This window comes from Euprymna scolopes, chromosome 23 (assembly GCF_053919585.1).
Source record: "Euprymna scolopes isolate OS-2025 chromosome 23, ASM5391958v1, whole genome shotgun sequence".
Classification (NCBI taxonomy): Eukaryota; Metazoa; Mollusca; class Cephalopoda; order Sepiida; family Sepiolidae; genus Euprymna; species Euprymna scolopes.
The window spans coordinates 17,888,167-17,905,833 of NC_136504.1; the positions used below are offsets into that span (position 1 = coordinate 17,888,167).

Sequence of the window (17,667 nt, forward strand, 5' to 3'; positions counted from 1 at the left end):
ATTTGGAGATGTGCCAAAAAGATGAGTCAAAGTTTTTCAAAAGACTGATTGCACAGGATGAAACCTGGCCCCATCACTATGATCCAGAGACCAAAGCCCAGTCAATGCAGTAGAAGCACTTAAACTCACCACCTCCAAAGAAGGCAAAGGTGCAGCCCTCTGCTGGCAAGGTCATGCTCATAGTCTTCTGGGACCAGGACGGAGTAGTGATGACTGATTTCCTGGCAAAGGGTACCACAATTACAGGAGCCTATTATGCTTAACTTTTTAGGAAATTAAGGGACGCTATCAAAATCAAGAGGTGGGGCAAGATCAGCAAAGGTATCCTCTTCATCCAGGACAACGCTCCGGTCCACAACTCACATGTCGCCAGATCAGAAGCACGGGCATGTGGTTATGAAATCCTTCCTCATCCTCCCTACTCTCCTGACCTTGTACCCTCTGAATTTCACCTCTTCCCAGACATGAAGTTGTTTTTGAAAGGAAAGCGTTTCCCATATGATGCAATCTTGATTTCTGAAGTTACGTTGTGGTTGGAGGATCAACCTGGGGTGTTCTATAAGAACGGTCTCCAGACCTGCATCAAACGATGGGAGAAATGCATAACTCTGGGTGGTTCCTATGTAGAGAAAGACTAATAACTGTGCCAATAGATAGATAGATCCACTTGTGAAGAAACTTTTAATACTTCTTTAACTCTCTCCTAATATATATATATATATATATATATATATATATATACTTGTTTATTGTTATATAAACATGCTCACATCCCGCTGCTACAAATAGCCACTTGTTTCAATCAAACAACAGATATCATCAGGCAGCGACTTGACTATTCAAAAGTTCAATGAATAACCTAAGTTATTACAGTTACAGTGAAGTTATTCATTGAACTTTTGAATAGTCAAGTCGCTGCCTGATGATATCTGTTGTTTGATTGAAACAAGTGGCTATTTGTAGCAGCGGGATGTGAGCATGTTTATATAACAATAAACAAGTATTATCAGCTCTTTTTATTGAGCACTATCTAACAACCTCGTTGAATTCATTAGTCCATTACTTTTGAATATAAAAAAACCCGAGTATATATATATATATATATATATATATATATATATATATATATATATATATATATATATATATATATATAATATATGTGGTATTGCTGTGAGTATGCTGTATGCGCTTTCATAGTTATGAAATATGGATGTTTAAATATGTTCATGATTGTATTTAGTTGCTTCCCTATGAAAACAAAATGTGACACAAGGTCGTTTTTAATGTGTGTGTGCGTGTAAGGTGGGAACCAGCTCCCCAAAATGGGTCACTCTGGCAGTTTCAAAAATACAAATTGCCTTAGTATAGAAGGGTTTCCCCTATATTGACTAAGGACAAATTAACTTAGCTATTAGAACAGATACAGTACCTGGATCTTAGCCCAAAGGCCAGACAGAACACTTACATTAATATTTATAACTAATTGCAAAAAATAGAGTGAACATATTTATAAGGGGAGGGGGTACAGATGTGAGAGTATGAGTTCCTTTGGTTTAGCATTGCCAATTCTTAGATATAGATTTATGAAAAAAAAAAAAAAATTAAAACTGCTAATTTATTTAAAGCTTTTAAGCCATTTTTTTTTTGTTTTTTTTTTTGTATATTTACATTTTCGATTTTGAGTATCATATTGAAAAAAAAAAAAAGTTTTTTTTTTTCAGTTGCATATTCCGGGTGTTATTTCTCTGTAAATGTGGTCACTGAGTTTCGACCATAGGTATAAAACATATTTAATTCTTGAAATAAAGTCGAGGATAAAGTAATTTAAGTGACCTAAAAATGTATAATTATGTTAAACAAAAATACATCACTTGCATTTGATGCCAGAATACCGTATGTAAGATAATTAAATAAATAATTAAAAAGAAGTTAAATAATAATATGTAAAATGAAAATAGAAACAAAAATGGAGAGAGAGAGAGAGAGAGAGAGAGAGAGAGAGAGAGAGAGAGAGAGAGAGAGAGAGAAATAATAATTTAAGGAATTAATATTTATCAAGGGCGAGTAACTCTACCTAACTCCTATCTTCTATTTTAAAATTACTTCCCTTACATCTGGCTGACAAAAAGAAAAAAAATATGCATAAACACATGATATAATAAATAAATAAACCTATATAAATAATAAAAAAAAAGTAGATGTGTGCATGTATTTGTCTGTCTGCGTATAAATATTTAACTGATAAATTCTTAAACTACTGGTCACATAACACCGAAATTAACAGGAAAAAGTAATCATACACCAAGGATAGTTTATAGGTACGTGCAAAATGAATGACATTTTGACTCCTCCTTTACTTAAAAATTCACTAAAAATCAGAAAATTAACCAATTTTAATGAAATTTTCAGTATTTATCAAATGATGATCACGAAATATATTGAACTCATTATTTTAATTTAAAAGTTAGTGGAAATGTATTATTTTGTTTAAACAAAAATACCTTTAGGTACAGGCAGAAATGGCCGAATAAAGGTAGGGGGACCTACAGAAAACCATAACTTTAATTATGGTTTTCTGTAGTAAAATAAAAAAAATGAATGAATTTATTTTTGCCTTTTTATGAAAATAAAACATCGCAAATTATAACAATTAAAAAAGATAATAGATTTTTACAGGAACATTACGAAAAAAGCCCTTAAAGTCTGTATTAATGAATTCGATATAACTTGAAGAAAAATTAATTTCTCGAACTACTGATATTATCATTGAATTAAGCATTGTTTATTTAATATTTTTACACAAAAAAAATTATAATAGCAAAAAATATTTCTACTTTTTTTTTTTTAAATTACAGTTTTCGCATAATTTTTATATGTAAGATTTTAATATTTTCCTTGCATGAATGTAAAACTTTTGGCGTAACATAATTTTTATATGATCTTGAACAATAATTAAAAAAAAAATAATTTAAAAACAGGAACATAGAAAAATAATTAAATTAAAAAATGGTAAAAATGATACAAACTTCAGGATAGGAATGTACGGATGCACATCTGGAAAAAAAAAAGAAAAGAAAAAAAACTAGCACCCCTACCTACTTTTTATTACATGACGTCATTTTTAGCCAGCCTTTTGACTGGCTGAAATTTTGGGCTTCCATATAATCCGTGCTTACAAAACTTCCGTTTGTTGCGATTTTGCGAAGTGCAGAATCCCTTGCTTTTTTAGGCTAATTAAGCTATTTTTTTTACAAACAAGGTGTTTTTATTTTTATTTTCATTTAATTCAATGTCTTAGGACTTTACTAATTATCTTTGAAATAGACCCAGAAAACTAATATTTATCTTTTAAAAGATTTTTACAATGAATTTATTTAATTTCAAAATTTAGCTGAATTGGTTAGCTCGCCATGAAAACATTTTTCATAACTTTTTTTTTCACGTGTACAAATATTTTTTTGCTTTTGGAAATTAAGTTTAATCTTTAAAATCCAATCAAAAAGTAATCAGAAACCTACAAAAAAATTATGATAAATTGGCTTTCAAAACTAGGTCCCCCTACCTTTATTCGGCCATTTCTGCCTGTACCTAATGGTTTATAACGAGTAAAATCTTTGTTTGGCTGGATGAATAATGCGTACATATATTGGCAAGTTGAAATATACAATGTTCATTTCAACTTGCCAATATATTTTTATTTCTTTCTGCGCATGCCCAAGTTGCTATTCATTTCTTCAAATTGCTTAATTAAAATTTTTTCTTACCTGTCTCTTGATAGGTATATCGGTAGAGAACGCGGCTAAAGCACTAAATGTTTTGATTCTAGCTGATGGCACCAAAGTCATTTTTTTTTTAAACTTTTGAAATAACCACTATATTAGGTACAATATAATATTCAATAAAGAATTGGCTCTGTAATAATAAATACAAAATCTGCATGCATTAATATTGTAGTGACTGCTACATACGGCTGGAACAAATCTTCGACAAAAATATTTTCATAGCAATCACCGTTTTCAACGCCCACATTAATTAGAATGCACAAGCACACAATGTTGCAATTTGCCCATCTGCACACATGCAATAAAGGAACAACGTTGCGTTAAACGCGTAGTGATACACCAAACAGACTGGAATGTTTGAGGATGTCTCTATATAAGGATTCGCCTGCTAAAATCAAATCAGTTTAGTTTTGTTCATGTTTCTTTTCTTGTCTTCTCTGAGACTGGATCTAAAATAACTCCACCCTTGGAAGGTGGTATAGTTCCCTGTCTTGAATTTGCATGCCAATAAGCACATGAACCTTAAGTTCTCACCATGGAAAGTTAACACATCGAACGGTAATTTAAAGCTTTTTTTAACAATGTTTTTTTTTCAAACAACTGTTTTCTTATGCAATGAACATGAACACACACACACACACACACACACACACACACACACACACGGTTTAGTGACTTCCTCTTAGAAAACAACCACATTAACACTACGTGTGTCACTTGGTTCATAAAAATCAGTAATCTCAAACTTCATGCCATTTTCACAAGATCCTCATTTAGTTAAGTTTGCATAATGAACACTCGTTACAAAAAAAAAAAAAAAAAACTAACGTTGAAACAATTTAAATTAATATTTTTCTAACATGTAAATAAATGCTGTTATTTCATATCAATACAGCGATCTCGAGTTCTTTGTCGAGTGTCGTTATTTTCCGGAGTTATTCATGTTTTTATTTTATATATGTGAGGATGTGATTTGGTGAAAACCTTCTGTTAATCAGGGATCTGGTTAGATTTACCTTTAACGGTCCCACAGTTCGACTTCTAGAGATTCCTGCACCTGCAACTTCGGTCTTAAAAATTGATAGATCCCGACTATGAACTGGTAGATGCCGACTCACACTGTTACGATAAAGGACTCCATCCTGAGTCCTTATAACAAATTATATTTAAGTATATTTTACGACCTGGCAAGCCCAGGTGCCCCTACCCTTCCATCGCTAGATAAATTAGAATTACATTAAAGTGAAAGTATATATCTATAAGTGAAATTGTCTCTGTGTGTGTGTATATGAGTCTGTGTGTGTACATTTCCCTACCAAACTACTCTGTCAATTTTCGGTCTACAGACTCGAAATTTAATATAAGAGCTATTGAGATTTGGGAAAATCTTTTTAATCTGTTTTCAGCCAGAAATTTGGCTGTCAATGGGTCAAAGTTCAACGATTTGACCTGTGAAAACTCTACTAAACTGCTTCGCCAGTTTTGGGTCTAAACACTTGAACTTTTAAATATACGTTACTTGAATATGGGTCAAACTTTTTAATTTGATTTGAGCCTAAAACAATAAATGTTAAGGGATCAAAATTGGGGTCATGGTTTAAAAAAAAAATGACCTCTGCGATCTCTACCAAGTTACTCAGCCAGTTTCTGGTCTAAACATTTGAAATTTTACATAAAGTGTATTCAGAGATAGGGCAAGCTTTTTAAACAGTTTGGGTCAATAATTTGGCTGCCAAGGGGATCAAAGTTTAAAAGATTTGACCTTTGCGGTGTCTAGCAAACTACTCAGCCAATTTTGGGTCTAAAATGTGAAATTTTACATAACAGGTATTCAGACATGCGGCAAGCATTTTAATCAGTTTTGGGGCGAAAATTTAAAAATATTCTAATGCGTTTTAATAAAAAAAATTATATATTAATGCCGTAGCAACTTTAACATATGTACATGTGTCACAGTTTCCAGATTATAAATTATTCGATCAAGAGATCCTATTTCTTAAAAAAGAGAATAGGTGATAACCTACTACGAACATTAAATTAGCATATAGTTATGCTAACTTAATGTTCCTAGTATGTTATTAGTTTCAATCCTCCTTTTTAATAAATAAGATCTCCCAATCACTGAAGGTGCAATGTAAAAAAAAAAAAAAAAAATTAAAATAAATGATGTCGCTTTTGGACCGTATGTGAAACTAAAATATACCTTTTTGGTTTTCTGACTAGGATCCAGGGGTAGAATCTGTTCTGTCTAAAGATGTATAATGATATCATGGGGTTTCCATTCACGCCATGCGTCCATACAATGGAAATATGTCACAGACTCCTATAAGGATATTGGAAATAAACTGTAATAACCAGATATATTCTTACATTACATTAACCAGATCACTTAGATAAATAATTTTACAGTTTTAACAAAAGGGCTACAATAATATCGCAAGGTCTCCTTTCATACTGAACGTCCACAGAATGCCTAGTAATAATATTATTACATATGAAAGATGCTGCTGTGGAATTTCCTCAGGTCCTACTAGTCTAAGATAAATATTCAATTTTTCCATGTTTTTTTTTTACTTATTGTTTTTATTTTGGAGAAAGAAGGACATTCTGTAGAAAACAATTTTTATTTATTTCTCTTTTATTTTTTTATTTTTAAATTTCAGCAGAACCACTCATCCAGTCAAAGCTTGTCAATGCTGGAAAAGTCCCAACGGAAACAGCACATCAACAATGAGCACCGAACCAACTTCCGGGCAGGTTATATCCAAATAAACGAGGAATATTTGCATAAGACTGGTATTCGTGGCCGCAAGAAGAATCTACTCTATTGCTTTGTTGCCTTTCTTCTGATTGTCGCTGTTGCAAATATTACGGTAATCCTAAAGAATTATTTTAGTTCATATTTCACAATTAAAAACATTGTCCTTTACAATAATGGCTGGCATGAGAGTCTCCAGCAACTCCTTGAGGAATGAGAAAGGGATATAGTATAGCCCACTTTCATCTGCTGATTTATCTCCCTCCCATGGCAGGAAGATGTGACACAATGGTTAGAAAGTGGGATTGAGGAGCCAGCGCCCCCGAAAATATTAGGTACAATATAATATTCAATAGAAAATTGGCTCTGTAACAATAAATACGAAATCTGCATGAATTAAAATATATTTAAGCATATTTTACGACCCCCCCCCTCGCTAATCATCTGAATAAAGAGAGAGTTATACATCATATTGTGCCTTTTATATTTGGTAACCACGTGATTAAATCAACTAATCAGAGACCATGCTCAAGTGAGGTGATATCTTCATACAGAAGAAAAGCATAGCTCTTTATAGATCTGATACTGCTTTATTGATATGTTTGCCATATGTATTTGCTTATGAGCAGTTAAATAGTAGATAAACCTTTTAAATAGTTTTAAGCTACATTCTAAATTATAAAAATGTTTTTAGTGTTGTTTTACACAAAAAAGTTGAGAAAACAAACGTTAGTGTCATTACAGGAAATGTCTTATCAGGAACAGAAAAATATTATAATACATCATAATGCATCTCGAATAGTATTGCGACGATTACTCAGAATTGGAGTCAGGAATTGGAAAAATCAGAACTTTTTTTGGAACCAGAAGAAATGGTATGGTAAAAATAGCACAGGTAAAATTGCACAAGTAGATATATAGATGTTTAGTGAAGACTGTTAGGCGGTTAGTATGTGAAAGTTAGGAGCTTGAGGTTAAGGATTCCACTACTAAGGCGTATGTATAATGTAGGGTTTTAGTGGCAGCTAGAGGGGGAGGCAGATTGTTAGCTTTCAAGGGTCGGGGTTATTTACTATTTTCAAATACAGTAAAGTTTCATTTGGATTTAGAGTTTACAGTATTGTTTTAGCTTGGGAGAAAAGAATAAAATCTTCCTTTCTTTTCCCCTATTTTGCATGCAGGTTAGACATAGGCAGCCATCTTGGAGGTAAAGAGAACCAATTATTTCGTTAGTCGGAATTCATATTTTTAGGCAGTCATTAAGGCTTTCCTGAGGCCACAGTCCTAGTTGAAGAAAGGTCAGCTAATGGTCTACTTGTGTTGCATGTCTGATACCCTGCATAACCTCTTGTTCAGCTCCCCCTTACCTAACTGAAACTCTTTAAAAACATGATGACAGTACAATAAAAAAAGAAGCTTAAACCAGGCCTAGGGACAAACAAATCCAACTCGTCTCCTCCCTTGAGGCTTGCATTCACTAACATCCGTGGGCTTAGAACTAATTTAGCTGATGTTGAAGCATTTCTCCTAACAAATATTCCGGATATCTTAGCACTAAGCGAGACTAACCTACACTCCTCCATCCCTCTAACTACTTTAACATGCCTGGCTATCTCCCACTCTGCCGTAAGGACTCTGACAAACATATGCACGCACTTGGAGCCTACATTTGTAACACCCTCCCCCTGACTAGAGAAACAAACCTAGAAACGGACGATCAAGCCTTTATGTGCTTTAGACTAAACATACAACACAACATTAGCTACTTTTATTTTCTCTACCACTCTCCCTCGACCCAGGACTGCACCATAATAAACAAAGTCTCTGACAGCATAGACACAGCACTCTCCCTCAACACTAGCGCACAAGTACATGTATTTGGTGACTTTAATGTTCACCACAAAAACTGGCTTGGATTCTCTACTCACACAGATGCAGCAGGCAGCACAACACATAGTTTTGCTATATCTCACTCCCTATCACAAATGGTTACGTTTCCAACCTGACCAGCAAGAACAACAAGCATCACTTCTAGATCTGTTTCTGACTACAGTTCCCGAGGATTGTACAACAAATGCTGACAGCCCACTCGGGAACGCTGACCATGCAGTGATAATGGTAGAAATCACCCTAAATTCTAGACCCAAAACTGAAGAGCCAGTGCTCGAAACAACGAGATATTATAAAAAGGCTGACTGGGAAGCCATCAGAGATCTTATCAGAGATGCCCCACGGGGAAATATTTTTTCTCTTCATGCTGAACAGTGTGCAAATGAGACCACTGAATGGTTCAAAACAGCAATGGAAGCACATGTTCCCATGCGGAAATTTTATAGCAAGCCCCACTCTCCCCAATGGTTTACTTCGACTTGCGCAACTGCCATTGCTCAAAGGCAGCATGCATATCGCAGATTTAACCGACATAAGTCCAGTTCAAACAGACAGAAGTATACAGAAGCTAGAAGTAACTTTAAGAAAGAAATAGCGACAGCTAAGAGAGAATTTACTGAAACCACTAAAAAATGCATCGAAGCACAAAAATTAGGAAATCGTGACTTCTGGAAAATCTACAACAGTGTAGTAAATAATGGGCAATTAACAATTCCCCCGCTAACCAACAATCACGAGGTTGTTTGCTCAGCAACCGATGAGGCTAATATGCTTGCCAGCCGGTTTGCCTCGAACTCCACACTGGACCCTACCAACCACCCCCTGCCTGACTTTCCTTTGTGGACAGACGCCATGCTAGACGATCTAAAAATCACACCTGCTCAGGTACATGCTATCATAAAAAATCTTGACACTTCAAAAGCATGTGGACCTGAGCTCAGCCGAAGTAGCTCCAGTTCTCTCTAAACTCTACAACAAATGCCTTAATGAATCATGCTTTCCGGGCTGTTGGAAAACTGCTTCTGTGGTACCAATATTCAAGAATTCTGGCGAAAGACCTGACCCATCAAATTATCGCCCCATTAGCCTCCTCCCACTTTTTGCCAAAATATTTGAGACCATAATTAACCATGCTCTAGTCCGGCACCTTACAGATGCTAAACTTCTGACTGACAAACAATATGGATTTAGACAAGCCCGTTCCACAGCAGACATCCTCACTGTAATATCTGAACTTATATACCATTCACTGGACAAAGCGGGGGAGAGCAGAGCGGTAGCTCTAGATATATCTAAGGCTTTTGACAGGGTATGGCACAAGGGTCTCCTCAGGAAAATTAAATCATACGGTATCACTGGTAGAATACTTAACATAATTAAATCTTTCTTAGATAAGAGAAAAATCCAGGTTGTCCTTGACGGTCGTACATCTAAACAGTGTGATATAAATGCGGGAGTGCCTCAGAGGTCTATCCTTGGACCTCTATTGTTCCTAATATTTATTAATGACCTCCCCGACAAAACTGCCTCTGAGATGGGTATATATGCTGATGACACCACACTCTATAACAGGCATGATAGGAAAAAAAATGAACACATATCTAAAGAAATGGCAGAAAGGCTAGAGAATTACCTCCAATCTGTAGTGGAATGGGGACATAAATGGATGGTCACATTCAATGCTGCCAAGACTAAACTGGTTTCCTTCAATAATTACAAGAAACCTTCTCTGCCACCAATAGCAATGGCCAGTGACTCCCTGTCTGAGAGTACATCTTTTAAACTGCTTGGCCTAACGTTCACAGGAAACATGAGTTGGAACAATTATATTGAAAACATTGCCAGGGTTGCTGCGAAAAAGTTAGGCTCTCTCTACCATGCTAGAAAACTACTGACACCTGAAAGTATCCTGTACCTCTATAAGGCCACCATTCGCCCATGTATGGAGTATTGTTGTCACATTTGGGCTGGTGCATCTGCTACTAGTCTCTCGCTCCTAGACAAGGTTAAAAAAAGAGTCGCCAATCTGATAGGCCCTGAACTGGCATCTAAGCTTCAGCCTCTGTCCCATCGACGAAACGTTGCATCCCTCTCCCTGTTCTACAAGTATTTTAATGGTGAATGCTTTGACGAACTGCAGACACTTGTGCCCCCACGACGTAGACACCCTCGACAAACCCGACAGGCAGCTAAATCCCACCCCCACACAGTAGAGATCCCTAGATGTAAAAGATCTTTCTACTCTAGTAGTTTTTTCCCCAGAACCGCTAGACTCTGGAATTCCATTCCAAGTTCCTGCTTCCTTAACTGTACTGACATGCAGAAGTTCAAGTGTAACGTGAACCGACATCTTGCTGCGCAAATCCCAATATAATGCCCCAGTAGTTGCTGGTCCTGATAGTAGCCCCCTACACCAAAGTGGCAATGTGCCTTGTTTGGAGTGAAAATGTAATAAAAAAAATAAAAAATGGCAAAGTGAGAAATATAGATGAAAATCTCACAATAAGTTTATTGAATGATGAAAAAGATCTGTTTGTATAATGTACGACCCTCCACGTCCCAAATGTACTTGCGAAAATATATGCACATATTACTCGGGATTTTTACAGTAATCAAAAAAAAAAAAAAAAGAAAGGAACTCTATAACCAAAGCAATTAGTAATTGTATCAGAACAAGGAATTTAAAACAAAATGTGTAATTGTATCGGAATCGGAAAAGTATTGGAATTGTCCCATCCCTAATCTACACATAAAAAGATTTAATAAAGTTGATAATGTGTGTCGTCTTTATTTTTTGCATTTTTCAAATTGTAAAAATCTATTTTGAATGTTAACAATATCATTATTTTCTTGCAATTTTTCAAATTATAAAAATCTATTTTGAATGTTAACAATATCATTATTTTCTTGCAATTTTTCAAATTATAAAAATCTATTTTGAATGTTAAGAATATCATTATTTTCTTGCAATTTTTCAAATTATAAAAATCTATTTCGAATGTCAACAATATCATTATTTTCTTGCAATTTTTCAAATTATAAAAATCTATTTTGAATGTTAACAATATCATTATTTTCTTGCAATTTTTCAAATTATAAAAATCTATTTTGAATGTTAAGAATATCATTATTTTCTTGCAATTTTTCAAATTATAAAAATCTGTTTTGAATGTCAACAATATCATTATTTTCTTGCAATTTTTGAAATTATAAAAATCTGTTTTGAATGTCAACAATATCATTATTTTCTTGCAATTTTTCAAATTATAAAAATCTATTTTGAATGTTAACAATATCATTATTTTCTTGCAATTTTTCAAATTATAAAAATCTATTTCGAATGTCAACAATATCATTATTTTCTTGCAATTTTTCAAATTATAAAAATCTATTTTAAATGTCAACAATATCATTATTTTCTTGCAATTTTTCAAATTATAAAAATCTATTTTGAATGTTAACAATATCATTATTTTCTTGCAATTTTTCAAATTATAAAAATCTATTTTGAATGTCAACAATATAGTTATTTTCTTGCAATTTTTCAGTTATAAAAATCTATTTTGTATGTTAATAACATGATTATTTTCTTGCAGATAACTAGTCTGTTGATGGCAGTTCTCCAACTCACCCCATTCGGTCTTCAGTCTCTGGAATTCATTCTTGGTGGTACTCTGCTGCGATTCCTCAAAGACAGCACACTACCTAATATAACCTTGATCAATGGACAACTTGGCAGCAGAGCTCGCAAGGGACTTGTTTTTTCAACTGACCAAAATACGGTAAGAAAAAATTTACACCTGTTAATTCTGGGAAGAGTTAGAAACAACTGAAGTATGTAAGATTTTTTTATTAGGGATTCACCGCTTATCAAGGTTTTAAAGCCACTCGAAAATAAGGGTTAAAAAGTGTCAGGTGAGACAACTCTGTGATTATAGATAATTGGACACAAATCGATTATTCAGAAGGATGGTTTAACAAGAATTTGTTTATGTTGGACTTGAAAACGATCATGCTATAGTCAGCTGAGGAGCAGCCCCATGATATAGAGTTCCACATGCGGGCAGTTCTAGAACAGAAACTTTGCTCATATAATTTTTGTGTAGCTTTAGGCACAGATAAAGAGTAAGGGAAATTTTGATAGTGGTTGTAGCGAGACGAGTTTTTGCTGTGAATATTTTAAAGGAGGAGGGGAGGATGTGTCTGAAGATCGATCTATTTGAGACTCAGAAAATTTCTTTACTTCAGGAAATAGCGTATGATTTTATAGGTCATTCGCAGGAAGGCCAGATCCTGAGAATAAATTATAATCCACCCAGGTAACAGATGTTTACCTTGATGAACTCCATTAATCTACTGCAGTGAAACAAATTACACCATAACATGATATCGACAAGTTATTTCCTGTTGTTGACCTTAAAATGGTTAGAGAATAAAGAATATTCAGTAACATTGGATGCAAGTCTTTGAATTAACGTCCAGCAGAATATTTGAGTTATTCAGATACACATATCCTACCTCGAAGCTAAAGAACTTTTGAAATAGTCAATAGTTAATTGTTCTGTTGGTGTGTTCAGCAGCCGTGGCCTACAGAAACCTGTCCACGACTTCAGTTCAGTATCAGAGACTGTCTAGAAAAAAGAATGGAAAGTACTTCAGAGTTCATAATACAACTAACCGATCCAGTCAAAAAGATTGGTTTGCATGATTGAATAAATTAATGATACGAATATTTTGTGTTCGTTCATTAATTTTAATAAAGTTTTCAACTAATAGAAGGAAGAATACAAGATGATGGCCTAAAATACAGATATAGGATCGAAACTTTAGATGAATTACACATAATTCACTTTATATATTATACTCCACCCCACATGTTGAGCTTTTTATATCTTGATAAGTCCCCATTTAAAGAAGTGTCAATATTTCTTTAATCCCCTCTCATATATATATATATATATATATATATATATATATATATATATATATATATATATATATATATATGAGAAAACAAAAGAAAATATATATTAGTGTATATGGGAAACAAGAATGTAAATAGGGGTTATAAATTCTATTTTATGGTTTGGCATTTCGAAGCCAAATGCTTCTCATCAAAAGAGGATGAAGGAGCTAGATTACATATATGGGGAATATGACAACCAGCCTAGGGTTAGATTAGGAAGGCAATGTTAAAATACATAAGACAGACATATTGAACCGACAAATAAATAAATATACACCAATATATATTTTATTCTGTTTTGTCTATAATTCTCTTAATATATATATATATATATATATATATATATATATATATATATAACTACTTTATTTATTCACATAAATTTAATATACGAAAGTATAGATTTATGCGTAAACTTAAAGTATTTACTTCAAAAGTGCTCAATACGTAGGTAGAGCTAGTTAGTAATTTATAAAATATATATGGCGATTAAGCTACACTGAATATTCTGCGTTTGATCCAACTATAGGATTCGTCAGGCTTATGCGCATAAGCCTGACGAATCCTATAGTTGGATCAAACGCAGAATATTCAGTGTAGCTTAATCGCCATATATATTTTATAAATTACTATATATATATATAGAGATAGATAGATAGATAGATAGATAGAGATCAATTACATAAATTAAAGAGAGAAAATGGGCAAAATACTAGGAACTGGTCAAACAATGTCTAGAAAATGGATGGAAGGTCCACTATGACGCTATAAAAGTTGATTGCAGAGGTTATGCGGGTCAGTTAATGTGCAGAACACTGACAAAAAAAATCTATAGTGAGAGCATTAAGAGCCTGTGCTTTAAAGGAAATAACACACAAAATGCTAATTACATCTAAATGGAATTGGCTAAAATATTTGTACCTGGAAAAGAATTTAGCAGGAAATGGAGTGAAGGATGAACTCCAAAATAAGTTTGAATTTTTTTTTTATGCTCATTGGCTGATGATGTGTTGCTAAAAAAAGAAGACCGAAGATTGTCAGAACACAATTTTTTGCAATGTCGACAAAAGTAGCTGATAACTTTCAAGGAGATGATTTGGAGCCAGATTGGGACAACACCGGGTAGCTATGCTAGTTAAAAATAAATATATGCCTGTTTGCCATTGGTACATTCCACTATTTCCTTTCAGATTTCCATAACTAATGGATTAATGGAAGTTGTGTAAGCTATGTAGAAGCAAGAAACGCACATTAACAACATTATTTATATAGAGAGTAATTCACTTGTTTTTGTTTTTACACTACTCTGATGAAACCACTGTTTATGTCTTATTTAAAATGTGTTTGTGTAATTAATGTAATTTCGTAAGTCGTTGGTTCTGTTTAGGTCATGAACGAAAAATTACCCCAATCTAACAAATTTCTTAGGCGACGTATTTATTATTGAAAAGAAACAGAAGTGAACAAAATTATATTTGAGTCATAACGTCATAAAAAAAAGCCAGTTTAAATCAAGTGGTCAAACGGATTGTACTTTGAAAATCTGACAAGATAGATTTATAGATTAGATGAAAAATAAAAGTTTAAAAATTTAGCATCATGATGATTTGGCAGAACTTAAATTTGAGCTAGATCAACGAACATTGTTTTGTATTTTTTGATGACATTTCAAATAAGGGGATGAAAAAACGAACCTGTAAAGAAAGATAGTCTCGTGATTAACGTCACACGTTCAGAACTATGTAACATATATTCAATATTGTGCATATCTTTGGATGAAGATCTGATACAGATGTTTTAAAAATAGTCACGATTTGTGCTCAATGTATGCATTGAGGAATAGATTGCTAAATCTAAAAAAAGTATGAGGTACCTTTAATACGTTTCCAGACTTCTTTTGTGCAGACATTTTTAATTGTTGTAGACCTTTGAAAATTCAATACTTTATTGCTATATATCTTATGATATGATGGACCAATTTTTATGATTTCAGGTCCAAATGAACAGCTACAGCAGGAATTGGAATACACCCTTACTAAAGCCTGATTTTCACAGCTGGTGAATTTAAAAAATACAATGAGGACATTTTGGAAGAACGATATGCAAGAAAATTCTGTTTAACACTTGGGGAAAATGCCACAGAAACATATGGAATGCTTCAAACTGCTTTTGGGCCATCTTGCATGAATCGAGCATCAGTTTTTGAGTGGCATAAGAGATTCAAGAAAGGCAGGGAGTCTGTGAGGGATGATGAGAGGTGTGAGAAGAGTAAGGAAGTTAAAACGCAAGAGTTGATTGGCCAAATAAAGAATTTCATGGATAAGGACCGTTGTGTTTTTATAGAAACAATAAGTGAACAGTTTGATGTCAGTGTGGGAACTGCACACACAATTATTTGTGAGGAACTGAAAATGCAGAAGATTTGTGCGAATGCATCAGTCCACAACTTGTTAGAGACTATTTGACCAAGATGAGCATCAAGACAGTTCCTCACTCTTTCTTTAATTCAGACCTTGCTCCCTGTGATTTTTGGTTATTCCCTAAGTTCAAGGAAAACTTAAGAGGCTGTCATTATGAGACAATTGAGAAGATGAAAGAGGCTGTGATGAAAGTCATTGACATGCTCACACCAGAGAACTTTCATAGGGCCTTCCAGATGTTGTTGGAACCGTACAACAAGTGCATTGCAGCTGGAGGAGATTACTTCAAAGGGGACTAGAGTTTCATGCCAGTACTATCAATAAAAGTACCCTTACAAAAAAAGTCTCGAAACTTATTGAAGGCACCTCGTAACATATTGGTACTTATCCAGTTTACGAGCCAATCTCCAGCAACTGTGCATCAGCATCTTCCAACGTTATGTAATCAGCTGGAAGATGATTAATTCAAAATACGATGTTTCCCGACCCCCTTCCCCATGTTAAGAATGGCTTTCTAGGTTAGCTGGAAAGTCAATTTCTTAAAGTCGCTCAATGCATGCCAGCATGTAAAACTGACATTGGCGATGATGATGATAATGATGATGATGAATATCCGTTTTTGTTTTTATTTCTTAGGCTTTTCTATTCCACATCATTTATTTTGTCTTGTTTTTTAATGACTGATAATTGTTATACTTTTAGATTCATATGGGAACAAACCAAGGAGCATACAGTAAGTATGTTACATTCCACCTTTTTTTTTTTTTTTTTTTTACTCATGGTCAATCCAAACAAGGCATATTTGGGACCATGCCTAAGAAAAATTAACAAGATGTTGGTTTATGTTACATTTGAACTTCTGCATATCAGTATGGTCAGGGAAACAGGTAGCAGGATGAGAATTCCAAAGTTTAGCTTTTGGGGGGCGGGGGAGGGGAAGCTATTAGAGCAGAAAGTTTTCTGACATTTAAAGACCTCAACAGTGGAGGGATGTAATTTTGTTGCTAAACGGGTTTGTTGGGGATATGTACATCAAAGGGACACGAGTTCAATGAGTTCATCAGAGGACATTCCATTAAAATTGTAAAACAGCCACAGGGATGCAACATTGCGGTGATGGGACAGAGGTGGGAGCCTACTTTACATATAAAGTTATCTTGCTGGATTTACAAACTCAGACAAATAGCAACTCATCTCACATATCGATACTAGATTTAGACTAGTATATTTTGTTTTCTTTCCATTATGTTATTAGCATGAATATATTTTACTTTCTGGAAATACTTATTCCGAATAACAAAATTGTTAGAGTGGAAATACCCTTGCAGATAAATCATATCAAGAGTTATTTCCCTTGAATTTTATATTTTTAAACAACAAAGGAGAATATCCGCATTCATTACACACTAGCAGGGCCTGTGGAAATTCTACAGGGGACTCATTCATATGTAATATATTGATGTTGGCATTCTGTAGATGTTCAGTGTAAATGGAGATGCTGCTCTGATATTATTGTAGCTTTTTTGTTAAAACTGCAAACGTATTTATCTAAGCTAGCACAAATGCCCAGTAAAGCCTGGTGATAAAGTACGCTTAAATATGATAGTTTAATTCTTGCAGATTTTGTATATATTATTATAGAGTTAATGTTCTATCGATTTTTACATGTTATAAAGTTGCGATTTCAAAAATAAAAAATATATCCATATGACTTTGGTGCATTAGCTTGAATCAAAACTTTTTAAATTGTCTTAACCAATATCTTCATCATCTCGGTCATAAAATAGTTTCTTAGTTTTATAATGCACATGAAGAAGGCTAGTCAAAACGGTTGAAATGATTGTAGTA

At 33.9% G+C, this 17,667-nt stretch overlaps 1 protein-coding gene across 1 annotated transcript in view; it reads left to right on the top strand.

Annotated features, from left to right (window-relative positions):
• The window catches only part of LOC145245780 (beta-sarcoglycan-like), a 44,110-nt gene that overhangs the window by 13,022 nt on the left and 13,421 nt on the right, over positions 1–17,667 (top strand). Inside the window, exons 2-4 of the mRNA XM_080107397.1 lie at positions 6,449–6,658; positions 12,030–12,215; positions 16,522–16,552. Of these exons, the coding sequence (XP_079963523.1) occupies positions 6,449–6,658; positions 12,030–12,215; positions 16,522–16,552 (427 nt within the window). The remainder of the gene's footprint in view (positions 1–6,448; positions 6,659–12,029; positions 12,216–16,521; positions 16,553–17,667) is intronic.